The sequence below is a fragment of the Dermochelys coriacea genome, chromosome 7 (genome assembly GCF_009764565.3).
Source record: "Dermochelys coriacea isolate rDerCor1 chromosome 7, rDerCor1.pri.v4, whole genome shotgun sequence".
Taxonomy (NCBI): Eukaryota; Metazoa; Chordata; order Testudines; family Dermochelyidae; genus Dermochelys; species Dermochelys coriacea.
In genome coordinates this window covers 5,929,538-5,956,544 of record NC_050074.1, presented here as the reverse complement: position 1 = coordinate 5,956,544, position 27,007 = coordinate 5,929,538, and the positions used below count along the sequence as shown (strand labels likewise).

Here is a 27,007-nt window from a genome sequence, read left to right as displayed (position 1 = left end):
CTGAAGCCAGGTGACTGATAACTCCAGTCACAGAACCATCAATGCTTCTCTGATCCTTATGGCCCTTCCTTTCTGCTCTCCCCTTCTGTTTTAGCAAGATTGCATGACACAGATCTCTTCCTCCCAGCTCCCCTCCGTGCTCGGCTTGTCTTACTCATGCCTTCCCAGGTAGCTTGTACATCCCAGCAGCCTTTGCACAGATGGGCAAAAAAGAGGAAGTGATTTTTTTGCCTGGGATCTAGAAAAAGCGATGGTTGGCCATGTGTTTTGGAATGAAATTCACTCACATGGATGTTCAAGGCTTAATATGTGAATAATTGATATGCCAAAATTTGGACAAATTTTGAGCATCAACACACAAAGAATTACACTTTCCTTCCCCCCCTTACTTCAAGTGCTGTGACAGAGCAGTGAAAAGAAACTAGCCTTTCAGTGTAACATTATTATAGTGCCAAACCTTTTCTGGATCCTAAACCACCAGCTCAGATTTTAGTGAAAAGATGACAGTTCACTTTTTTGAAGACTTTTGCTATTCTTTGAAACGTTGTTTCCCCAGTGGCTTTGATTCATTAACACATCTCGGGCATTTAAGGATATGTATCAAATCTTTATGAGGTTATGAGGATTGAGTCAAGCAAAACAGTGTGAAATTTGTCTGAGTTAATAGCACTTCTTTTGGGAGTTGCACACACTTCAGAAAGTAAAAATTTGGCTGTTGGTTTGCCCTGTTGTCCTTACCAAACATTGTAAACCACCATGGCTTTGTCAGCCTTTGATTTTCAAAATAATATAGTGTGGAAATAATTCTCAGCTTTGTTCAAATCCTGGGCCCTGTTCTGCTCCCATAGAAATGTTATGGTTCAGGGACTGATGCAGAGTGATCACTGTGACTCAGGGACAGGCATAAATGGATAATTTATGATTGGCTTTAACATGTGAAGAATGTCTTGGCCTTCTTACTGTGCACTAGATAGGAATAAATTTTCAACAGGAAATAGTGATTCTGGCTGCCCATCCTGAGACACCATAAATGGGCCTGATTTTTAGAACTTAATGGGAGCGCTGGTCCTTTTAAGGTGTCTCCGGTTGGGCACCCATACATGGAGAGCATCCAAAATCACTCTTCGCTTTTGAAAATTCAGGCCTAGAGCTGCACAAAATGGAATGGCTTCCGTTTGCAGGATCTGGTGTAAACACTTCCTTTGGTTTCAGTCCTTACCCCTGAGATTCCTTTTGAGTTTGGGTTGCAAAGAGAGCCCAGGTGTAGCCACCATTTCATCTGATCTCTTGCATGGTTTGGATATGAAATCATAAATGAACCCATGTTTGTTCAAAGGGGCCTTTCTGTGACCCGGAGCTGAGCTTCACATTCGTAAGCAGAGACTTGCTTGGATTCTGACTCCCTAATGAATGTTTCTCTGTCGTGCATCCCTGCTGGTGTGAAACAATGTCAATCCACTGGATTGGGCAAGTGGAATGAGCAACCACTGGGACTCTTTGCTTGAGCATATGGTTCACTTGAACCATTTCTGCCCCAATCCAGCAAAGCACTTTAAGGCTGGTGAGTAGTCCTACTGAAAACTGTGGGACTCTTTGTATGTCTATAGTTCAACGTGTGCTCACATGCTATGCTGGTTTGGGGCCTTGGCAATCTGATCTTGACCAACCGTCTGTGTTTTACCGGCCTAGCACCATAAGCATCAGTAATGGCACAGTACTTATAGTGCTTTATTTTATAGTGCTCGGTGACTTGTGGCATTGGAGTGATGCACCGGTCAGTGCAATGCTTGACCAATGATGACCAGGCGAGCGCTTTGTGCCATGCTGATTTAAAACCCGAAGAGAGGAGGACATGTCACAACATCTATGATTGTAAGTCTACGGATTGGTGCTTTTCACTTACAGTGGAGCCAGAGAGGCACCGAGCGCCTGCAGCTCCCATTGACTTCCGTGAGGGCCGCAGTCCTCGGCACTTCCCGCATCAGGCCCTTGATTCAGCAAAGCGCTGAACATGTGTATGATTTCACTGGAACCACTCCCATGCTTAAAGTTAAGCATATGTTTAGATGCTTCACAGGCTCAGGGTCTAAGCGCTCCCAGAAGGAATGGTGATCTACAGTGACAACTTGACTACAACTATTTCAGTGTCATTTCAGGTGAATTACCAAGCAGCTGCCAAGATGTTAAAAGACTCAAAGGTGTCATTGAAGATGGTGAATATTACCTGAAAGTGAAAGGAAGGATATTAAAGGTGTGTTTCGGCAATCTATTCTGCATTTCTTGAAGCTGCAAGATTATCTTGTGTGTACTCCTCACTTCCACCATTGCATTTCCCACCATGCTTTTTACAGTCAGTGTCTGACAAAATTATGATCTCTCTCACTCTCAGATATATTGTGCTGGGATGCAGACTGGCAGCCCAGAGGAGTATGTGACTCTTGTCAGTGGGTATGCGGAGAATTTCTCTGAAGTGTACGGCTACAGGTAAGCAATCTCTTGGTTCTGAGCTTCATGCCGCTTTGTTTTTCGTGGCAATATTTTCCTGTCATGAGTAGAAAGGGTTTTCTTTTGATTCAGATTACATAACCCGACTGAATGTCCGTATAACGGGAGCAGACGAGAAGACTGCCAGTGTAGGAAAGATTACACAGCAGCTGGGTTTTCTGCCTTCAGCAAAGTCAGGCTGGACCTGAACACAATGCAGATAATAAGTGAGTAAAAAACAGGGTCTCTCTTAACCAAATGGAGCTGTAAGGACAGACAAAGAGAGGGAATTCAGTGTGCCATGTTCTTGGGCTGTCTTGTGAAAGACCTTCTTTCATTTTATACCCGATCACCTCAAATCATTCAACTGTAGAGCTCATCAGGTCTTTCCCCTGAAAAGCAGTTTAGGTGCACTAGGAATGATTAAACTATATCACCTTAAGACAGGAAAGAAAAAACACAGAATAATGACTGTTTTCTCATTCCTTTGAATTATCTGTTACCTTGCTGTGAACTCAGCCTAGTTTATGCGTTGATTTGTTGATATTTTTATATTAAATTGGAATCGAATTGCAAATATAACCCTGGAGAACCTGGCCCTGCGTCTCTCTCTCACTCACACATGCCATTAGCTGCAATTGCAGGATAGGGTCCTGGGGATTCAGAGATGCTCATCCCTGCATGGAGCACCCCAGTATATAACTCCCAGTAGTGCAGTTGGAACTGAACTCTGCACTCTTTAAGGGCCTGAGCCAATAGCCATTAAAGTCAATAGGAGGATTTCCCTTGACTTCTGTAGGCAATGAACCAACCCTAGGGAACCAATCTTACTCCTGTTGAAGGCGATGGGAGCTGTGCTATTGATTTCAGTGGGAGGAGATGGGACATATAAATCCTATGTCTGCCATGCCCATGGATGCTGGGGGTGCATGTCTGATGGCCCACTGAGATTGACTCCACACACCTACATCTAAGGGTGGAATTTGGCTGGGTATCAGTTTTCAGTAAATATTTTAAAAATACAACAGTATTTTTAATAAATAAATAATAATAAATAATAATAAATACAATAGTATTAGTACTGGCATTAGGGGAGCAAAGATTGCAGATTTTTAAAATGGACGGATAAACCAATCTCACGTGATTGCTATCACTTCCTTTGCAAATTGCTAGGCACCCTGGCAATATCCCCGCCATGTGAGCTATAGAATCTAGGAGGTTCCAATTTTCAAAAGAGCCTAAGGGGATGAGACACCCCAGTCCCATCGAAATACAAAAGGAAATGGCCATTTAATCTCCATAGACTCCTCTGAAAATCCCAGTCTGATTTGTTGTACGTTATTTTAAATCAATCAGCTGGAATTTTTCACTAAGCCCTTCTAACTTTGAAATAACAGTTTTGTTCTGTTCCACTGCCATGTTTTGTTTAAGGGAAAATATACATTTTGGATATTCATATGTTTTGTGTTACTGGTGGGTTCAGATTACTGGGAAATTTTCTGCTGTGAGAATATAACCAAAACCATTATGTCCATGTTAGTTGTTTTTTCTACACAATCAAATTCATCAAGGTATTTGAAGACATGCACAACTTTCAATATGTGAGGAACCCCATTCGGTTCAGTGCGTTACTCGTGTGCAGAATGTTACACGTGTTCTTAAGCATCCTGCTGAACTGGGGTTTTACTGCTGCAACGCCAAGAGAAAAGATCTTGCTGAACTCACTAGAAAAATGTATAAAAGCAAATTGCCCAGATGTACTGATTAGCAAATAACGTGTTCAAATTTCTCTCTCCCCATCTGCCCTCTCTGTGCTGCTCACCAAATAATTTTCTCAGCAACTGATTTACAGTTTGCACGGACACATGATGGTCGACCTGTTCCTTATGCCACTGCGGGGGACTGCTACAGTGCGGCCAAATGCCCACAGGTATTTGACAATAACATTTCTTAGGGACTGGCTCCATTTATTATGTTCAGACTTTATATTAATTACTCTTGATCACATCAGCCCAGCTCCAACAACTGTCACATTCTCATCTCAGCAGTCTGAAACTTTCTTTTGTCTGTACAAAGTGTACTTTCTGTTCCACAAACAGCCATTGGATTATTGGGAGACAACCAGCGGGGTTCAAAAAGAAACATTCCATAAAGCCAGGCCTGATCCAATAGCCCAGCACAGGGAGAGAGAATTGACAATAAAGGGGAAACGAGTAAAAAAAAAAAAAAAAAAAAAGATTGGGGAGGTTTTGCCTGATTCAGTTTGCACTGGTGGGATTTATCAATCTTGGATACTTACCTGGCCCCTGACAGTAGTATCTATGCATCTTGCTTTCTTTAATGCATTTATCCTCACAGCACCCTTGTGAGATAGGGCAGTACTATTACCCCCACTTTTCAGATGGGGCACAAAGAGACTAAGTGACTTGCCCAGGAAGTCTGTGGCAAACAAGGGAATTGAACCTGGATCTCCCAAATCCCTGGCTAGCACCTTAAGCTCTGAACCATTCTTCTGCTAGGTTGAGCTATTAGATCAGTGGTTGTCAACCTTTTTCATTTGCGGACCCGTAATAAATTTTGGATGGAGGTGCGGACCCCTTTGGAAATCTTAGCCATAGTCTACAGACCCCCAGGGGTGCACAGACCACAGGTTGAAAATCTCTGTTCTCTGTAACAACAACCTTTTGCAGACCTCTTAGACATAGTCTGTCGACCCCCAGGGTTGAAAACCACTGTATGAGACAGTCAGAGATGTGTGATGTAGCGGAATTGCAGGGGTGGGTCTGGGGTGGAGTAGCAGATCTGTGAATCATCAGCATAACAATGATGCTTCATGCTGTTAGAGTGGCTGAGGGCACACAGGCTGACTGTACAAAGAAAAAAGGGGAGAGCCAAGCAGGGAACCTCAAGGGACTTTTGCATCGGTGAGGGAGATGCACTAAAGGAGTGGGTGGAGACAAGGATGGAGATCAAGATAGTACAGTCACAGAGTGCTAAGGCGCAGAGAAAGAGGACAACTTTACTAGCCAGGCCAAGAAGAATGCAACCAAAGAGGGAGTGTGACTGGAAAGGGGACAGAGCCAAACAGTAGGAGGTCAAGGAGAAGGAAGTCAAGTGAGCAGGAACAGGGATCATGCACTTGAGAAGCCAAGAGGCAAAATGGAGGATGGAGATGGGGTTGTCATGAGGCTTGCAGGAAGGTTTTCGGAGGATGGAGGGAATGTGGCGTATCTGAAGGCTAAGGGGAGAGTGGTTAAAGAGCACGGAGAGCGGATGGTAGAGGAAGCTTGACAGTTGGAAGGGAATGGGGCATTTAGGAGAGAGGAGCAAGAGAGACATCTCAAGTTGGAGATCAGGTTGAAGGAGACCGTGTTGGGAAAGGTGTGTGAAGAGAAAGATTGAGGCAAGTGAAAGGCTGTGGAGAGAGTCCTCCTCAGATAACACACATGTTCCCACAGAAAATGCAAACAAGAGGAAGCTGAGAGTCAGAAGCAGAAGGGGGCCAGCTGGGGCTGTGGGCACAGGTGCAGCCAGTGAGCAGTAGAGCAGTTTGGCAAGGAAGATGGTGGCGCTGAAGGCAGAATCAATCAGTCTACTGAAGTCTGTGTGATCTCCTGATCTCCGTGGCAGGGGAGCGGTGCGCTGGTGTTGGGGCACACACAGCAGAGGGAGAGGATGGCGAAGGGGCCAAGTGTGGAGATGTTTTGCAGCCTGCAGAGGAAAGAGAGGGAAGGACAGGCCCAGTGAGCTGGAGAAGTTTGGTTGTGACCAATATGCACATTTGGAAATGCTCTAGCATGCAGGGGGTGCTGGAACGGGGGGTCAGGGGGTCATGGCTCTCCCACTTTTTACCTATCGACGGGAAGGGGAGGGTGGAGAGGAGCAAGTGGGGGGCAAGATCTTAGGGATAAGGGGTGGTGCAAGGATGGGGGAAGGGTCGGGGTGGGGCGGGACCTCAGGAGGGCAAGAGCAATGCGAAGGCGGAGCTTCCGTTTGGGCACTGGTAGACCCCCCCATACTTTTAGGGACCTTCTGCCACTCCTGCTAGCGTGTAGTAGCTTCACCCTGACGTATGGAGTGCTATACTGAAATACAATGCGTCAGGAGAAGGCCTTATTTAGCCTTCTAGGTGTCATCTGCTTCCAGCACAACCAGCGTATAACACTGTTGAATTCTGGAGTAAGAATAACGAGTGATCGGTTCTGAGAGTAAGAACTTGTTTCTCAACCTTCGTCATAGTGGGAGGGTCAGGGAGCGAGGGTTAGTGAATAAGGAGTCCAGGAAGTTGACGGAAGAAGAGAGGTCTCTCCATTTCCTTGCCTTCCAAGCTGATGTCTTTCTGTACAGCACCATGTCTCAGGGATTGACTTGTTACTTCAGGAACATTCATGAATGTTGATTTCTCTCCTCCTAAGTAGATATTTGGCATTTAATGTACTCGCTACCTCGGGAAATTCACATTCCCGAGGTAGCGAGTACATTGAGCACAGCTAGCCGCGATCTGCCTTTTCCTAGCAGAGCAGCCATCTTGGACACCAGGTCAGGCTGAGATAACAGCCAGCAGATTCATGGACTTTGTGTTAGGTGGAAAGGGGTATTTCAAAGCGCAAAGTCAAGTGGGTGTTTGCTAATGGGAGTTATGCATAGGCATCAAGTGTAGACTTACCCCTTCATTTTTTGAGCATTTTTTGCTTCTGGAAATAAAAGGGGAGTTAACTTAAGGACATATCTAAAAACCACACAAAACAGAGTTTTGATTTTGATTTAAGTTGGGATGGGGGAGAAGATAGAACAAAATAAGGACATGGATGCCCTCTGCAGGTGAAAAGGGAGAAAAAAAAGCTCTGAAGTGAGGCTGAGTTGGATGCCGTTCTGTTCCATATTCCAGGAGCTGACGAAGCAGCTTGCCATGGGAAGGCCAAGAATGCCCTCAGCTGGCCAGTGGTGGGAAAGCAGCCCTCTCCTTTGAAGCCCCAAATGAAAAGAAATTCTTAATCTGAGTCATGCTGTGATTTGTACAATATGTGCTAATCACTCTCAGGGCTTGGAAAAATTGAAAACATTGCCGGCGAGATCTTGTTAGAAAAATGACACCGTGGCATGTTGTTACAGAAGCGTGCTTGCAACATGAAGAATAACATAATTTAAATATGGCTCAGGGGTTATGTGGGGTCTCAGGTCCCTTGTGCATCCCTCTCAGAGCGCTTTTCGATTGACCCATTTCAGAAGGTATGTCTTTGTGATAATTGATGTGTTTTTATGTTTTTAGGGTCGCTTTAGCATTGATCTTTACGGAACAGGCCTTTCACTAACAGAAACAGCAAAATGGATCTCGCAAGGGAATTACGCGGTGTCGGAAATTCAAAAATCCCCAGTAAGAGAATGAGCGTATTAATTCTGAATCTGGTTATACCTACTAATGGGAGGTACCTAATTACTGTGTGCCGCATTATCTTGCATAGAATCGTTCTTCTAACAGCATATCATAATGAAATCTAATGTAGGCATTAGATATGTGAAGCATAGCCCATAACTTTGTGTGTGTGTGTTGGAGGAGGACAGGTGTAGTAAACTTAACTTGATTTGAATTATTGCAATTAATTAATGGGTCTGTTTAACCGTGAAGCTAAAATCACTGAACATTGTGGTGCAGACGCATCTTTAGTTAGCAGGATGGACCACATTCTGTGACCCTGCCTCAGGAAGAGTTCTTGCTGGGAGCTTTGCCTGAGTAAGGGCTGCAAAATTTGACCTCATCAGCCTTTTCTATCTATAATGTCTAATTTCATGACCAAGAGCAATCCATAAAACCAATAATGGGGGTGTGGCCATTATTATTTGCTTGCAGTAGCTTTTAGAGGCTCCAGCCAGGAATCAGGATCCCATTTCACTAGGCACTGTACACAAATATAATGAAGAAGACAGTCCCTGCCCCCAAACAGCTTAACTCTTTTGTCTGCTAGAGCAGTTAATCTTAAAGACTCACTTAGTCAATGTTTGTCCATCTGTGTGAGTAGATATTAGGGTTAGATGCTGGCTTATCCGGTAAGTATTAGATGCTGGTTGTGACAGACATGGCAATTTCCTGCAATATGCTTGGAAAACCTTACTGAATTAAGTTTAAGTATCTTTGGAGTCCAATATATTAAATTCTGAGATTCTGCATTTTTGTGGGCTGGGGTGATCAAGGGGCTATATAGAACAATGCGGCAGACAAGAATGATCTTTTGGGACAATATGCATTACGTGGAATTCCTGGGGAATCTCTGGGAGGAGATGAATACAGATGCCATCTGCTGGTTAGCCAAAACACAACCTTTTGAAGCCAGGCCTGGAGGAAGGGATTGTTGTCTGCTCATTACCTGTTTCCAAATGTTGGTGATCAAAGGCCGAAGCTGAAAAAAGAAACAGGCTGATCTGCGCTGTTGGTGTGTTGTTCTGAGCTGAGGCTGTTATGAACTTGTAACCACAAAAAAACCCATTGGGGAGGTTTGAGGGACTAACTCCGATCAGAGCCCTTGTTAGAGTTGGAGAGTGATCTCTGGTCAGCTTATTAGCATGTGCGTATGCAGGGAACTGTGCTGTCTGGAAAAACCCCAGTCAGGAGGGGGAGAGAGGGGTCTCCACCCAAGAGAGGTGATGGCCAAAGAGCCTGGAGCCTAAAGTAGGTGCCCATGGGGGACCACAGAGGTGGAAATACAGGTGCAGTTGCCCTGAAGTGTGATGAAGGAAAGAGGAGAAAGGCAGAAGGGGTGGCAGACAGTTGGAGAAGAGGGTGTCAGGGTATGAGGTGAGAAGAGAGGGGGGGGAAAAGTGAGAAAAGATAAAGACTGAAGCTAGCAGAGAGGAAGAGAAGAACCAAGCAAGAGAGTCATTCTTGGGCTGTAATGTCTTCAGGCTGCGTCCTCTTAGAGGTCATGGCTAAGGTTTTCAGAGGAGCCTCAGCGGGTTTCAAGGGGAACTGGACATCTGACTCCCATAGGCGTCTTTCAAACTTCCAGCCAGCACCCTGAATAAGAACGTGAGGACCAGCTCAGGCAAGGGGGTGTGTTCTGCCTTCTGCTCACGGCAGATTGCCGCTTTATACTTGGGGCTTCATCCAGCCAGGTGCTGAGCGGTCCAGCAAAGCATTTCAGGATGAGAGCAATCTCATTGAAATCAAAGTTATGTGCCTGGCAGGATCTGGGCCACAGTGCTCAACATCTCATTGGATGGAGCCCTTCATGGCTTGCACAGACACGGTGTGAATTGCTTGCAGCATGTGGTCAATGGGAGGTGAGGGGACAGCAGCATTCCAATGCAAGACTGTCCCTCATCCATGTGGATATTCACCTCTCACATCCACCCTTCTAGATATTGATCATGTTTTGAACTCTGAGAATCAATGCTAACTTTTGGAAGTGATTTTGTTCTTTATGTCCAGAGTCTGGTATTATCCAGACATCAGTGCCTCAGAGAGCGCCCATCTACAACCCATGTCACCATAAGCATTTCACATTTATACCTTGCATTACTTTCCTGCTCTATGGCTTGGTTATTATTTTACTGTTGCTCCGTGGCCCAAGCGGCTAGCCAGTTATCGAGGTTTTGCAGGATTGCTTCCGTTAGGAGAGATGGAAGATACAAGTCAGGTATATTCTTTGCTGCAATACTATTTATTTACAAAGTATGTGCACAACCTCCTGTTTCCCTGAACACAGTAAGAACAAACAACAGCAGGCAGTTACCTTGCTTCCAAGCTTGCCTCTCCAGGCAGTCATGTGTCCCAAGGAACTCTCTCTCTGCTCTCTTTATCAGGGTCATGCTCACCACTGCTTTTCTCACAGTCTGTTCACTTCACATGCACATACGTGGCATGTCAAACAAGCCCTTGGCCCTGTGTTTGCAATCAGTCCCAAAGAAACCCTTCTTATTTCCCTCAGTTAGTTCTTGCTCAGACTTGTCGTGCACCCCAATGCCTTGGGCAGTGGCTTCTACTGTTTTAGCTCTCACTATATAAAAGGAGATTAATTGCTTCTTCCAGTTGCCATTTAACCAGGTCTCATGATTAAAGCTCTGCCTGATGGCAGCCATTCCCACCATCCAGTATAACATCATTTATTATTTGTATTGTGATCGTGCCTAGAAGCCATGCTTATGGCCCAGGACCATATTGTGTGAGGTGCCGTCCAAACTCAGATGCTTTTTGATAAGGATAATGCCACTGGTGTCTGAGCTGGTGCTTTCTTCTGGTGTTAGTCAGTCTGGACTCTCATAACAATGACTTGTTTCTTTCTCAACCTTTTTATCTCACTTTGCTAAAGATTATATTTTGGTGGGATGCGGGAGAGGGTTTGGATTCGGCAGTCAGTTTTGTGCCTGATTATGGACTAGGGTCAGAGCCCATCAATAGGGGTGGTGAGGCCCTGTACTGCCCCAGGGCTAGTACCAGGTGGAAGAATACCTCCCTGAACTCCCCCAGCACAAGGGGCACTTGCAGCCACTACCATGCCCCCCCTTCCTGTGCACCAGTCCCTCTCCGCTGACCAGTGCATGGAGTGTGGTGGGGAAACAGGCGTAGCTTTTCCTCTTCTCTGCCCCTTCTGGTTCCTCTGAGGGCACTGAGCGCTCCTAGACTAATGGGAACAAAGCAATCTCTGCTCTCACCTTAGTGCAGGGGAGTCCAGCCATGGCCCTGTCCTCTTCTCCTGCATCCCTTTGCCTCTCTCTCCTCTCTTTCCTTGCAAGGTTAGCAAATCTGTCTGGTCCTTTGGGGGGCAGCTCAGTGCTAGGGGAAGCGCCTTGTGCTGTACCCCACTCTGCACCCCTGTCGGGGCCCAGTAGAATCCAGCCTTAGATTGGTGTTTGTCAGTTTCAGGGTTCTCTGTTTCCCTTGCGACTAGAGAACATCACTGGTACCTAATACTGGAGAGGAACAGCTGCTTCTGCTCCACTTTAGCTGCCAGGGCGCTCAGGATGCAAAGCCCTGGGTCCGAGTCATGGCCAGGACAGATCTATTCAGCTCCCCTTCAGGAAGGAGAAGCTTCAGCAGCAAACCTCCAGCAGTCGAGTTAGGTGCAGGGAGACGCAAATGAGGCAATTAGAGTTGGAAGAATTAAAAAAGACCCTGAGGCACATGGCTTAGTTTGATTACCCTTTTGGCAATCTGCCTGGCATACTTCTTGGGGTGTAAGTGCCAGAGCAAACCAAAGAAGAGAAGAAATATCAATCAGAGATGAGAGCGGTCTGCTACAATCACAGATCAATTGCACCAAGCGCAGGAGAGAGTTCATACACTGCAGTTTACAAATAAGTGCTCTGTGCAGGCTTGCACTGCACTTAAGTCCAATTTTCAGGTAATTTAATTCCCCTCCGAAGAGTGTCTGTCTGTGGAAATGACCAACGGGGGGATGGGGGGGAAGCATGCTCTGTAGACAATAGGCGGCGGAGAGCACCAGATTAAAATCTCAGTTACTCTGGTGTCAGTCCATTGAATCTGATGGGGTTACACTGGTTTAACTGAGATCAGATGCAGGCCTAACGTCTTCTCATTCTTATCTGTCTTTCATCATCTATCAGTGGTCTACAGCAGGGATAGTCAATATGTGGACTGCGGGTCAAATCTGGACTGCCAGACACTTGTGAATGGACCCAGAAATCTTTTTTTATTTACTTGAGGTGGTGGGTGGTTATTGGTGGGGTTATTTGTTTTTTTTTCTTATTTTCCTCTGAAGTCTGGATCTTGACCAAGAAATTTGGACCTTGACAAGGGATAGTTGTCTGCCCCTGGTCTACAGCATAGAAAGGCTGGCGAACGATGTACGAATCTGGGAGAATAGCAGCCAGATCTAGTGAACTCCATGTTCCCACAGCATCACTTTTTGTCACACCTGGGGCTGCTGAGCCACACCAGGCTTTTTCCCCACAAATAAACACTTGGATGTAGTGTCGGCAAATATCTTTCTTTGCCTTTCACATGCTCGGTAACGGTTGAGGTGCAGTTTCTTTCCAGCTGTCTTGTTTCTCCTGTCTAATCTGTGATCCTGTCCAAGGGGAGGAGATGAGTAATTCACTCATGAGAAAGTTCTCTCTGTTGTGGGCAAGTTAGAGAAAGCTCAGGCCTAGAGGACTTTCCAGCAAATGGCCTCTTCCTTGGATGTCATTTCTTTTGGCAGTTCACAAGCACTCTACTTTCTCTGCATTCAAATGGGCCAGCATCTGACCTATTAGCCATAAATGTAATTACATTTGCATCAAAGGAAAAAATACTTGTTAATTTATACATCGTTATAGATTTTGGGGAGGAATTTTTTCCCTTCCAATAAACTTTTTCAGTTTTATTATTCAAACACTCACAAACTCGGGTATCTGGAAATGGCGGCATTTGATTTTCTCTGGTGTGACATGGTTTTGAGACATCATTTCTGATTTTTCCCACAGGATGGTACCAAAGTAATAGGGAAATGTGGTGGTTACTGTGGAAAGTGCACTCCATCATCTGGAACAGGCCTCGAGGTTCAAGTGTTATAGCAATGGTAGGTTCCTCTTGTTTTTGGTGCTAAGGGAAATCGTTCCAGGAATGTATTGCTAAAGAAAAACACTCCTGAGTCCTATTGTCAAACCAGATTTAGGCACTTAGAATTCTGTCAGCTTGGGACTTAGGTATTTTTTAAAATGTTACCCTGAGTGCCTAAGTCTCTTTTGAAAATGAAACTTGGGCTTTGGGCTTCTAAGTCACTCAAGTGCTTTTGAAAATGTTACCCAGTATTTAAACTCTACTGGTATTAAAATTTTACTTGTATATAATTCCTTTAGTTCCAAAGGGATTATCAAACAACCACATAAATTCATATGGCTTCACAGATACTCAGCCACCATTGGGATGGAGAGGACTGCCAGCTGGCACATAGAACACTAGGCAGGGAATTGCTTTATGTCCTAGACACCAGGACAAACCACTCCACTTGAAGAAAATACCAGAGATCATATGGACCAAATTTTCAGAGAAGGTCCACATGCAAAAAGGCATGTTCATTTGTGGACCTACATGTATGCCTGCATTTTCCATGATTGTACACACATTTACTGAAATTACATGTGCAGAATGGGGATTTAGACATCTAAATATTAATTTGCACGTGCAGCAATTACACATGCAGTCATGGTAAGTGCAATGGTAAATCACATATGTCCAGTCTTCAGTGTTCAAATTGCCCAATGAAAATTTAGTCCCCCATTTCCATGTAGGCTGGGCCTCTTTTTTTAAGATGTTGTCCAAAAGACCCCACGCTGGAGATGGGTTGATTTTTACTCAGAAGTACAAAGAGTTGTGCTCCCTCCATTCTCAGCTGGAGTACAGCCCCTTAGACCGTAGCCAGCAGGAGTCAGTTAGAGCCCCTCCTCTAACTTACACCAGGCCCTCAGGCTGAGCAGCTACACCTTAGAATCAAGGATCCAGTTACACTTACGGTTGTGGTTCCTTGATAGCTTCTCCCATCCCAGGCTGAGTGGATCACAGCATAAACCGCTTGATTCTGCGCCATTAAACTTCATGGGAATTTGTCGATTTTCTTGAATGGGAGCAGGGTCAAGCTCAGGGAAACAACATTGAGACTGACTGTACACACAGAACTGTCATATGCAAACTGAAAGAGGTGGAGAAACAGGTTTTCTCTGCTCTTTTCAGCTCTTGCAACCTTAGGTGCTACCTGTAACAATAGCAGATATAACACTTTCACATGGATATTTGATTTTCGAGTTGGCATCCTCAAGCTGTCTGGCTCCAAGTCCTTTTCTGATATAAAAAGTCAATATTTCAAAAGCAAAGATAACCATCTTACTAAACCATGTAACTTGTTTGTATATTTCAGGTTTTCTGAAAGCAGGGAGATGAGATGGATGAAGGATAGTGTTGCAATACCTCTGCCTTCTACTTTTTTACGTGTGTGTGTGTGTGTGTGTGTGTGTGTGTGTGTGTGTGTGTGTATATATATATTGTATATTCTTAATGATGTAAAGTATAATATTTATGGCTGGAATTATTTATTTTGATTTAATATTTTTGTACGTAAAATGTTTATATTAAGGCTGCTTTTGCTGTTTTTTGTGTTAAACCTTGCAGTCAAACCACTGCATTTTACGTACTCTACATTATATGTAGCATTATGACAAAAGTGATACTTCATTGTCACTGTACTCAATTGTTTACTTTCAATCAGTAATTTTTCTTCTTGTTACAGGCTGCTTTGGCCTTTCAAGGTGCTACACATTTGCGTAGGGGTATTTTTGGCATTTCAATACAATCTTTTTATAAGGAAAATAGAGCAGGTTGCAGGTTTTGGGCTTATTTTTTTACTTATTAGGAAGACAGCACTAAGGGAACAAATTAAAAATGAATACAGTGTTTGCTGTGTTATCAGTCATTATCTTTTAGGTATATTTTTAATTTCATATGACCTCTGTGGCCAGTGCTATCAGTCGCTGGTTTGGTGCTACCACAATGTATTTATTAATTCTCTGTAGCTTTAGACAGTTAGATACAGTACCATGATAGATAAAAGGGGAAATGGATGGATGAGCCAATTAAGATAAACTAAGGTCTAACCCAAACCTTAGGATCTCACCCTGCTAATGGGTCCAAAACTTGAAACCCATTTTTAAGGCTCGCAAAACCTTGGTTACATTTTTAAAATTAATATAGTCCAATTGCATCTGCTGTGGAACTTCCATCTGGAAATGGGGTGCTGGATTTGTCCAAGACCGTGTGATTGGGCCATATGTTCCCATGTGTGTATGCTGAAAAGCATAGCAAAATCTGCCTCAAAATTGTAAGAAGCCAAACCTGCCTACTTCACATTATGCTTTTGGGAGTGGGGTCTGTAGAAATGTGAGAAGGGTCATGGAACAGCCAGGACACCCTGGAAAAACATCCAAACTTACCTGACAATGCATAAGTTACTATTCTAGACTAAACTAACTCAGTATCAGCAGACATCTGCAATGCTTCAGTGGATTTCTATACATACAGGGCCATCTGCAAACAAGAGGGGACGAGTAAGCTTCATCTCAGACTTACAAGGTGCTTCAGTCAGATCACTTTGTACGTGCAAACGCCCGGCCCCTCTTACACACGCTGGTTAATGTATATTAGTGCATTGCTTTGCTCTTCCCCAGCAAAGCATCTGTAATCTTTGCGTTTCTTCCATCCATGCACAACTGATTCTGTAGTCCTTGTTCAAGAATAGCTCCCACTGGAGTCAAAGTTTGGCTGAGTGAGGACTGCAGAAGGGGTCTTTATCTGTATGTCACCAGCCTTGCTGCCTATTACATATAGACCATCTACTCAGAACTCTGCAGTACGTCTGTGGTGGTGACTTGGCAAGACTATTTTTGTAGAAGATGACTCTGCCCTTTAGTTCTTTCTCTACAGTTTTACTACACATGGGAACATATTACCCATTCTCACTATATTTTTGGTGTGATCAGAAGCCAGGAATTCTCAGGAACAGTATGGGAGGGAACATCATGGGACTTTCATCAATGTGGGAAACCAAAGAGTTTATCCAAAAAATTGGATAAATACCTATCCTTTTGGGTGCACATACTTACCAAACCTAACCTCAGAACCTTTTGAGCTCCTGTTAACCTGCATTATACTTCAGCCATCACTAAGGAGAGCAAATGTAATCAGTTTGTTGAAACCTATAGTATCGATAAACTACAATCATAGAAATGTAGGGCTGGAAGGGACCTCAGTAGGTCATCTAGTCCACTCCCCTGCAATAAGGCAGGACTAATTGTTATCTAGACTATCCCTGGCTGGGATTGTCTAATCTGTTCATGATCATGTCCACTGATTTATAATCCATGCCTTTGCTAGGCTATCATTAGCATCTTTATTCTGCCATCTAAACTTGGTCTATTTTAGAATGAAAATTGCTATCCAGATCCCCAGTGGGTATAAATTGACATAGCACTATTAAAGTCAACAAGGTTATGCTAATTTCCACCACTCAGAAACTCTGGCCTTTGCCTACTTTGTCAAATGTTGCCTAAGAATTCATACATTTAATGTTTGGATCCAAAAAGAAGATACATTATCCCATATGCATTTTGCATTTTATATTTCACCAAGTTGTAGGATATGGTCCTACGACAGGCAGACGAATAGTTTATCACCAACCTGGGTTGTATGTTTATGAGTAATGGTAATAAAATGACACCCACAATATTTTTTGAGAAAATGCCAAAAATACCATTTCAAAGTATGTTTTATTAAAAAAAAAAAAACCACCAAACAGGGTGAGGGGGAAGAAAAAGAGTAGCTATGAAATCATGATTTGGTGATTACTACTCATCATTAATGCTTCTGTCCTGTAGGGAAAAAGGGAAAATTGCACTAACTTTAGGAGAAAAACCAATGGTGCTCAATTAATGCTTAGACAGTGCAGGCTGATTTAGTTTCTGTAATGAAGTGAATGAGTATTTATAAAAAAGAAATAATATTTAGACCTGTACGCATTCCTTTCTACCATGTAGTTTAATAACCACTGGCAACAGAGGCAAGAGAAAGCTAAAATTATGAAATAAAATGTAAGGGAATTATTTATAGTTGCTTATCTTTAGAATCACTGATAGATTTAAATAAGTTAGAAAAAAAGGTGGGGACCACTGAGATATTCGTTCTTGTGAAGTAAATATAATTATATTTTTTGCTGTACCATTGCCATTATTTTTCTAAAAATTGTTTTTTTTTTCCAAGCACTTTCCTGTACAAGGTTATTTTTTCTTTTCTTACCACCAAAAGGAAATGAAAAGATCTGTAGCATATGCATTTGTGGTCTCTTTTTGCCATCATCGCGGCTCATTACATGTGCGCTATTGTAGAGACCAAATAATTTGTACACAAGGGAATAATTCATTGCTGATCAAAGTGAATGTTACACTAACATCTCTTTTTCCAAGCTTTTGATTGCTGGAGTTCTTCAGTGCAAAGGAATGAAAGAAACATAGGAGACATAATACCACATTATCAAAAGTTTCAAAAGGTAGGAATAAGATGAAATATTATGGGCCATATCCTCAGCTGGTGGAAATAGAGTAGTAGCTCCAATGAGGCCCATGCTGATTTAAAGAGTTAATCAAAAATGGATGTCTTTTGGAAGGAGGGATGGTCCAGGGGTTAGGACACTACACTGGGATTTGGGAGAACTGGGTTCAAGTTTCTGCTCTGCCACAAACTCCCTGTGCCACCTTGGGTCAGTCACTTAGCTTTTCGGTGCCTCAGATTGTGTCTCTGTAGAATGGGGATAATAGTACTGCCCTGCCTCACAGGGGTGTTGTGAGGATCAATCTAATAAGGGTCAGGAGGGGCTCAGATAGTGGATGATATATATGTACCTTATATAGAATTATGAAAAGCTAGATGAATATTAAATATGTAAGGAAGTCTGAACACAAGCTAAAATTGGGTTCAAGGCAGGGAGATTTCAAAAAAACATCCTACAGGAGCGTTACCAAACAATGATCTATTCCACCGAGAATACTGTATTTTAGGGTTTGTCTATATGATGCGTTAGTCTGCACCAGAGGCGTGTATGTTTTAGTCTGCACAAGTGTGTCATGTACTAACTGGCCCATGTGAGCCCTGCTGGCATGTGCGAAAAATTCCCTAGTGCGCGTTAACGTAGAACTGTTTGAAACGGGACTATGTTAACATGCAGTAGGAAACTTTGAATACACGCCAGCAGGGTCCACGCAGGCCAGTGTGCAACCTGTTAGTGCAGACTAAAATTTACACCCTTCTGATGGGACTAATGCTCTATGTAGACAAGCACTAATAGATTCCCCAACTTGCCTGAAACTGGTGGGTATGCACTTGGCACAGCTAAGCCATGCCTCTGCTGCCACTGGTAGCGTGCTCTTGGGGGAATTCTGCACCACTGCCTGTGCGCAGAATTCATGTCTCCCACAGATTTCTTTGCTTCCCTGCAGAAAAATGACTTCTGATGGGAAAGTAAAGGGAAGCTGCAAGAGCAGTCATGCACCTCTCCCTGGCAGCACAGGCAGGTTGGCTCGGGTGCCCGGAGCAGCTGGTAGAGACTTAAATCACCACCGGGAGGGGGTGAGCTGGGCAATCATGCAAGCTATTGCACTAAGCTCAGCATGGAGGAGGAGGGCTTCAGGGTGTTTCTGAGGAGGTAAGCCTGGGGAAGGCTCTCTCCCCTCAGGCAGAGCAGAATGAAGCAGCCTGCCCGCTTTGTGAATTGTTCCCATTGTTTTTGTGATTTCCCACAGGAGTATAAAACAGGTGCAAAAGTTTTAAGGCTCCTTCACGTTGCCAGAGGGGTGTAAAGGGCAGTGTGACCTTATAAATGCTTATGGTGCTTTCATGATTAGAACAGGTCTAAATATTTGGACTGAAACAATTTCCTATCAAAATGTGCTACATGAACTGTTTGCTACTGACCTTTCTGGAGATGGTCAGTAGCCAATACAAATTGTGTGTTTGAGTCCCCAGCCCTCACTTGCTCTTCAGTTACCTATGATGTAACACTGAGCATATGGCTGCATATATTTGTTGACTAATAACTAGAAATAAAGGGTCAAACCTAGCTCCATTACTATTAGGCAAGGGGGTTTGTGGATTTCTTCCAATGCTCCCCACTGTCATTCTCCATCCATTGTATTGTAGTTTAAATAAACTACCTAAATAATTGAAACAAGAGTGATTATATTACGTTATTTGGACAAATAAAATATGCAGAATTTTGCAGAAATTTAAAATATTGTGTGTAGAATTTTTAATTTTTGGTGCAGAATTCCCCAGGAGTATGCTAGCTGTGCTACCACAGCTATGCTGCTATTTATACTTGCAAGGTAGCATATGTACACACAAGCAGAGGCCCGAGCGCCGAACTCATCCTGTTGATGTAGCCATAGGTGCAGCGTACCATTCAGTGTGCTTAATTTGTGCCAGGGCTGAGCCTTAGCACTTCTAGGCTTGGCAGTTCATAGCCCTGGCACTTGTGGGCTTGCTGCATCAGTTATGAAAGTAAAAAAAAAAAGGCACATAACCCAAGACAATTCCAACAGAAAACCTCTATCAAATACTCGGGTGAACAAGAGTGAAATACATTTCTGGGTCTACCTATTTGTTTAGATGCTTCTGGTGCAGTCCATGACAAGGGATTGGAAGTGTTAAAATCACCCAGACAGTTCAGTGCCATGCGTATTGCCCCTCATGCTTTTTACTGCATCACTTATTTTTTCCATAAGTTCTCCAAAGTGATGGGCTTGTGAGCTGAGTTTTGTTATCAGTAGCCACCATTAAGTAACCCCATTAAGACAGCAGAGTAGGCCTGAGGGCTGAATTTGGCATATTGGTTTCAGAACTGGAATGCCAGCGTGCTTCAGTGGTTGGCTGGATGGGGGCTGCGGTGCTCAGCACCTTGCAGGATCAAGCTCTTGCTTCTGGACTGTCCCATCTCTTGCAGAGTCATCTTGAGAGGAGTTTGGGTTGGGAGCTGGTTGACATGTGGTGGCAGGGGATAAGAGTGAAACAAAGCTTACTTAGACTGTAAGGTTTCAGAGTAGCAGTTGTGTTAGTCTGTATTCGCAAAAAGAAAAGGAGTACTTGTGGCACCTTAGAGACTAACAAATTTATTAGAGCATAAGCTTTTGTGAGCTCATGCATCCGATGAAGTGAGCTGTAGCTCACAAAAGCTTATGCTCTAATAAATTTGTTAGTCTCTAAGGTGCCACAAGTACTGTAAGGAGAGTGATCACTTAAGATAAGCCATCACCAGCAGCGGGGGGGGAAAGGAGAAAAACCTTTCATGGTGACAAGCAAGGTAGGCTATTTCCAGCAGTTAACAAGAATATCTGAATTCCACCATGATTTCAACAATTTCCATCCCACCATCAACCTCAGCCTGGACCAGTCCACACAAGAGATCCACTTCCTGGACACTACGGTGCTAATACGCGATGGTCACAGAAACACCACCCTATATCGGAAACCTACTGACCGCTATTCCTACCTACATGCCTCTAGCTTTCATCCAGATCATACCACACGATCCATTGTCTACAGCCAAGCTCTACGATATAACCACATTTGCTCCAACCCCTCAGACAGAGACAAACACCTACAAGATCTCTATCATGCATTCCTACAACTACAATATCCACCTGCTGAAGTGAAGAAACAGATTGACAGAGCCAGAAGAGTACCCAGAAGTCACCTACTACAGGACAGGCCCAACAAAGAAAAGAACAGAACGCCACTAGCCATCACCTTCAGCCCCCAACTAAAACCTCTCCAACGCATCATCAAGGATCTACAACCTATCCTCAAGGACGACCCATCACTCTCACAGATCTTGGGAGACAGGCCAGTCCTTGCCTACAGACAGCCCCCCAATCTGAAGCAAATACTCACCAGCAACCACACACCACACAACAGAACCACTAACCAGGAACCTATCCTTGCAACAAAGCCTGTTGCCAACTCTGTCCACATATCTATTCAGGGGATACCATCATAGGGCCTAATCACATCAGCCACACTATCAGAGGCTCGTTCACCTGCGCATCTACCAATGTGATATATGCCATCATGTGCCAGCAATGCCCCTCTGCCATGTACATTGATCAAACTGGACAGTCTCTACGTAAAAGAATAAATGGACACAAATCAGACGCCAAGAATTATAACATTCAAAAACCAGTTGGAGAACACTTCAATCTCTCCGGTCACTCGATTACAGACCTGCGGGTGGCTATCCTTCAACAAAAAAGCTTCAAAAACAGACTCCAATGAGAGACTGCTGAATTGGAATTAATTTGCAAACTGGATATTAATTTAGGCTTGAATAGAGACTGGGAATGGATGAGTCATTACACAAAGTACAACTATTTCCCCATGTTATTTCTCCCCCCCACTCCACCCCACCCCCCACTGTTCCTCAAATATTCTTGTTAACTGCTGGAAATAGCCTACCTTGCTTGTCACCATGAAAGGTTTTCCTCCTTTCCCCCCCCTGCTGCTGGTGATGGCTTATCTTAAGTGATCACTCTCCTTACAGTGTGTATGATAAACCCATTGTTTCATGTTCTCTGTGTGTGTATATTAATCTCCCCTCTGTTTTTTCCACCAAATGCATCCGATGAAGTGAGCTGTAGCTCACGAAAGCTTATGCTTAATAAATTTGTTAGTCTCTAAGGTGCCACAAGTACTCCTTTTCTTTAGACTGTAAGGTCTGTGAAACAGGCACTGTCTTTTAGTTATATGTTTGCACAGCATCTGGCACCATGGGGACTTGGTTCATGACTCGTGCTCCAGGATGCTATGATAATGCAAATTACTACTAATAATAATTAATCACAGAGCTGCCTTTGATGGGGTGGATGTACCCAGACCCTTTCATCAGCAAGGGGAAGAAAGGGTTAAAAGACTCTGCAAAGAAAAGGAAAAGCCCTGCCACAAAAGGCTGGGTGCAAACTGCCTTCACAGAGGAGGGAGGAGCCATTGCCATTTACTTCAATGGAGCCATGGAGACACCTAGAGGAAGTACCATCCCAGTTGAAGTCGATTGGAGTTTTGCCATTGATTTCAATGGGGCCAGGATTTCACCCCCAAATCTTAAACCGCCCAAAATCATCTGTGATCTGCTATCACAGAATTGGAGCACAGCTAAAAATTTGTCGACAAGCAGGATGTCTCCTGCATGACTTCCAAACCCGTGTGTTCAACCTAAATATTTCATCCATGCCAGGGTTTCATTGATCTCTTGTGTAAAAGAGCTATTTTGCGTCTCTTCACATCCTGCAGGAATGCTTTTTTTCTCCTGCTTTTAAATGAGAGGAGTATATTCTATAGAGCAGGGAAATCACTGCTTAGAATCCTGTGGTCAGGTGTGCGGTGCACACTTTGGACAATTGGAGAGAGGTCAAAGAGTTGCAAGAGTGATTTGAGGTTGGGTAGAGATATGCTATAGGGCAAGACTTAAGAAGCCAAACCTATTAAGCTTATTAATATTATTATTTATATTTATTATAGTAGTATCTAAGGGACAATCAAGAGTGGGGCCCCATTGTGCTAGGCCCTGTGCAGACACAGTAACACACTGTTCCCGCCCTGAAGAATCTAGCTGGCCTCTTTGCAATTTTATCCCAAGGCCAGAGGGAGCAGAGGGAAAGCACCTCCCGGGTCCTACTGCCTCCAGATTGTGTGGGTGTTGTGGGGGGCTCACAGCAGTTTAGTGGGAGGAAAGGCTTTATCTGGGCCCCAACTTCCCCCCTCCACCCAATGCAGCCGTCCCTGCTTTGGCTGCTTCTGCCCCTACCAGCTGGAATCTCTGGCTGGGAGGAGATATCTGACTTAGGAAGGCCCTTTTATCTAACAGACAAAGGCATAGCATTCAAACTGGAAATACAATGACTTGTTAGTGAAGAAAAGGAGTACTTGTGGCACCTTAGAGACTAACAAATTTATTAGAGCATAAGCTTTCGTGAGCTACAGCTCACTTCATCGGATGCATCCGATGAATGCATCCGATGAAGTGAGCTGTAGCTCACGAAAGCTTATGCTCTAATAAATTTGTTAGTCTCTAAGGTGCCACAAGTACTCCTTTTCTTTTTGCGAATACAGACTAACACGGCTGCTACTCTGAAACTTGTTAGTGAAGGTAATTAACACTTGGGACAACTCCCCAAGGGACGTAGTAAATTCTCCATCAGTTGGAGTTGTTACATCAAGACTGAATGTCTGTCTAAAAGGCAGGGGTGGTGCCAGCCTCTTCCTGGTGGGGGAGAAGGGGGGGCTGAGGTGGGCCTTAGCCCCCCCTTACCATGAAGCTGAGCCCCTCATGGCACTCAGGGAGCAGCAACCACAGGGAGCAGGGCCCAGGAGCCTGGGCTGGAGTGGGTCAGCCCAGGCTGCTGTGGGGAGCCCCACACCCTCCACCTGACCTGGACGGTGTGCCCTGGTAGGTCGGGACATGGGCGAGGGGCTGCTCTCGGGCACCCCTGCCTGGGCTTACTTCTCTGTTGCTACTGGAACTGGGCACATGACCAGCAGCTGCTGCTCTCTCTGCTATGCCTTTAGAGTTGGGCAGCCAGAGATCAGCAGCTGCTACGGGGGGGCTAAGGCAAATTTTGGGGTGGCTATAGCCCCCACAAGAGTCTCTCCAGAGCTGCCCCGGCTAAAAGATGCACTCTTGTCCATCCAAATGTTGTTAGATTCAAGAGTGTTTACCTAGGTGGTATGGGACAATGAGTCTCTCCATTGCAGAAATTCCTAGGTGAGATTCTCCGGCCTGTGCTACGCAGGAACTCAAACTAGAGCAACGGCACCTGTATTTCCCTCTTGTGGTCTAGCAAGGGCACCCACTCGCAGGCTACCCGGCCATCATCTCTCTTGGGCAGAGAGACGTGTCTCCCTGCAACCTGACTGGGTATTTCCAGGCTGCACAGCTCCTGGCCTATACTGTGATAACCCCAATAAGGTAATCTACCTCAGCAGGCCTGCTTTGCCTTCTGTATAGTTACCACGTAGCCGTTTCTAAGCAAGCACTTTTATTCTTAAGGGAAAAGCATTACAGAGAAAACAGATGGATAACAATAAAAGAACCTACACAAATGCCAGTATGTTTTTCCGACATCACCCCAGCGTCAACAAGGGCTCTGGCAGCTGACAATCCTTCAAACCCCACTGAGTGTTTTTTCCTGTGGTTACAAGCTCAAAACTGCCTTGGGTCAGAACAACCACACCCATGAATCTGTGAGGCCCTGCTCTACACCTGAAATTTAGGCCAATCTGGCTATGTTGCTTAAAGTTGGGAAAAACTCCCCCCCACACCTCCGCCCGAGAGGTTTAGTTAACCCAGCCAAAGCCCTGGTGTAGACAGCACTAGGTTGACAGAAGAATTCTTCTGTCAACCTAGCTACCACATCTAAGAGAGGCGGATTTACTGCAGTGATGGAAGAACCTCTCCTGTTCTGTGGCTGTAGCAAGTGTCTACACTACAGCGCTACAGCCGTGTAGCTGAAGCACTGAAGCTGTGCCACTAGCCTCTCAAAGGGAGACTTGCCCTCAGTCACTTCTTTATACTGTTTGGGTCTTTGATCCCTCCTCACGTAACAGGTGGTCAGCAGACAAAAGGGCCCCTCCTCAGGGTGATACTTCAAAGGGCTCAGTCCAGAGGTGGGAAATTTGCATTTCCACACTCCCTTCCAAGCATTTCCTAGGAAACCCACTTAACTCTAAAAGCTTATAACTTCCCAGAGTTTACATTAGTTTGCTCTCCTCCCTAGAGATGTTGCATACAATCCCAAAACTACACAAATATTTGCCTTTTTAATAAAGAACGCCTACGATACTGCAACTTAATTCAGTAAGGTTTAATTTAATTCAATGAGGCTGGTCCAGGCTACTGCAGGAAATTGTAATAAATGTCACAACCATAACAAGAAAAGGAGTACTTGTGGCACCTTAGAGACTAACAAATTTATTAGAGCATAAGCTTTCGTGAGCTACAGCTCACTTCATTGGATGCATTTGGTGGAAAAAACAGAGGAGAGATTTATATACACACACAGAGAACATGAAACAATGGGTTTATCATACACACTGTAAGGAGAGTGATCACTTAAGATAAGCCATCACCAGCAGCAGGGGGGGGAAGGAGGAAAACCTTTCATGGTGACAAGCAAGGTAGGCTAATTCCAGCAGTTAACAAGAATATCAGAGGTTCAGTGGGGGGTGGGGTGGGGGGGAGAAATAACATGGGGAAATAGTTTTACTTTGTGTAATGACTCATCCATTCCCAGTCTCTATTCAAGCCTAAGTTAATTGTATCCAGTTTGCAAATTAATTCCAATTCAGTAGTCTCTCGTTGGAGTCTGTTTTTGAAGCTTTTTTGTTGAAGGATAGCCACTCTTAGGTCTGTAATCGAGTGACCAGAGAGATTGAAGTGTTCTCCAACTGGTTTTTGAATGTTATCATTCTTGACGTCTGATTTGTGTCCATTTATTCTTTTACGTAGAGACTGTCCAGTTTGACCAATGTACATGGCAGAGGGGCATTGCTGGCACATGATGGCACATCTCACATTGGTAGATGCGCAGGTGAAGGAGCCTCTGATAGTGTGGCTGATGTGATTAGGCCCTATGATGGTATCCCCTGAATAGATATGTGGACAGAGTTGGCAACGGGCTTTGTTGCAAGGATAGGTTCCTCTGAAAATGGCCCTATTTTTCCTGAGAGTGACAAGGTGGGTGAGGTAATATATTTTATTGGACTAACTTCTGCATTTTTGCAGTTTATTCATCTTAGAGCTAATTTTAAACTGTGGTATGTCCATAGCATCGTCAGTTGAAAAATTTCCAACAACATTTTTCCATCAGAAATGTCGTTTTGTTGAATTGAAACTTTCTGCAGGAACATGTTGATTTTGTTGAAATGTCATGTAAAAGGAGTTGAAATGAGGTATTGTGATAAGGGCATGTTGACCTTGTAGGGATGAAATATTTCACTTTTTCATTTTGAAATGATTTTGTTTCTAAATTGTTTGCAGTGTTGTAGTAGCTGTCTTGGTCCCAAGGTATTAGAGAGACAAGGTGGGTGAGGTAATATCTTTTATTGGACCAACTTGTGTTGGTGAAAGAGACCAGATTTCGAGCTACACAGAGAAGGAGAGCTTTGTGTAGCTCAAAAGCTTGTCCCTTTCACCAGCAAAAGTTGGTCCAATAAAAGATATTACCTCAACCACCTTGTCTCTTGTTTTAGAAATCTATTTCATTTCAGATTACATAATAAATTATCAAATACAATTTTAAAAAGTCAAAATCAGAAAACATACACTGTGAATTTATCGAAACAACATTTTGCTTGGCCTGAAATGAAATTTTGCAGGAAATTTCCAATTTCATTGGTTTCAAATTTCAAAATTGCAGAAGTTTCCGTGAAACAGAAGTTCTGGTTCCCACACAGCTTGGCTTGGAAGTATCATTTCTAAAACGTTTGGACATACAATAGAATGAATGTGCACAAGATTTCTTTCCAGATTACATCTTAAAAGACAAAAGAAATCGTATATAAGCATGTACCAAATCTGTTTAAATGTTTACCTCTCTCTAATGTAAAAATTGATTCTTGTATCCAGTAGCTGTTCCTTTAAGACAAAATCTAGATGGGGTGCAGTGCACATATGGACGCATTGATTAGGCAAGTGGCAAGCTAGGACTTAAGATTGTCCATTTTCACCATTAAGGTCCTGGTGTTAGCCAGGCACTTATGCATGTGCCTAACCTTCAGCATGTGAAGTCTATTCACTTGCTCAAGTCCATGCCTGGCTTTAAGTACCTTGCTGAATCAGAGCCTACAACGATATCCAACTGCAGCTAATTAGCGGTTTGTGTATAAAAGTATTCATCTTTGACAAGAAAGCTATGGACAAATCCCAGATATCTAAAGAGTAGTCTCTGAGTGCAAAGTCCTTGTGTGTGTGTGTCTGTGGGTAGGGTTACATATGTATTCTTC

At 43.9% G+C, this 27,007-nt stretch overlaps 1 protein-coding gene across 1 annotated transcript in view; it reads left to right on the top strand.

Annotated features, from left to right (window-relative positions):
* The window catches only part of ADAMTS9 (ADAM metallopeptidase with thrombospondin type 1 motif 9), a 135,957-nt gene extending 118,731 nt beyond the window's left edge, over nt 1-17,226 (top strand). The window contains 8 exon segments of the mRNA XM_038411003.2: nt 1,740-1,872; nt 2,157-2,251; nt 2,390-2,484; nt 2,578-2,711; nt 4,323-4,414; nt 7,754-7,858; nt 12,904-12,998; nt 14,334-17,226. Of these exon segments, the coding sequence (XP_038266931.1) occupies nt 1,740-1,872; nt 2,157-2,251; nt 2,390-2,484; nt 2,578-2,711; nt 4,323-4,414; nt 7,754-7,858; nt 12,904-12,993 (744 nt within the window). The 3' untranslated portion in view covers nt 12,994-12,998; nt 14,334-17,226.
* Nucleotides 17,227-27,007: the final 9,781 nt, after the last annotated feature.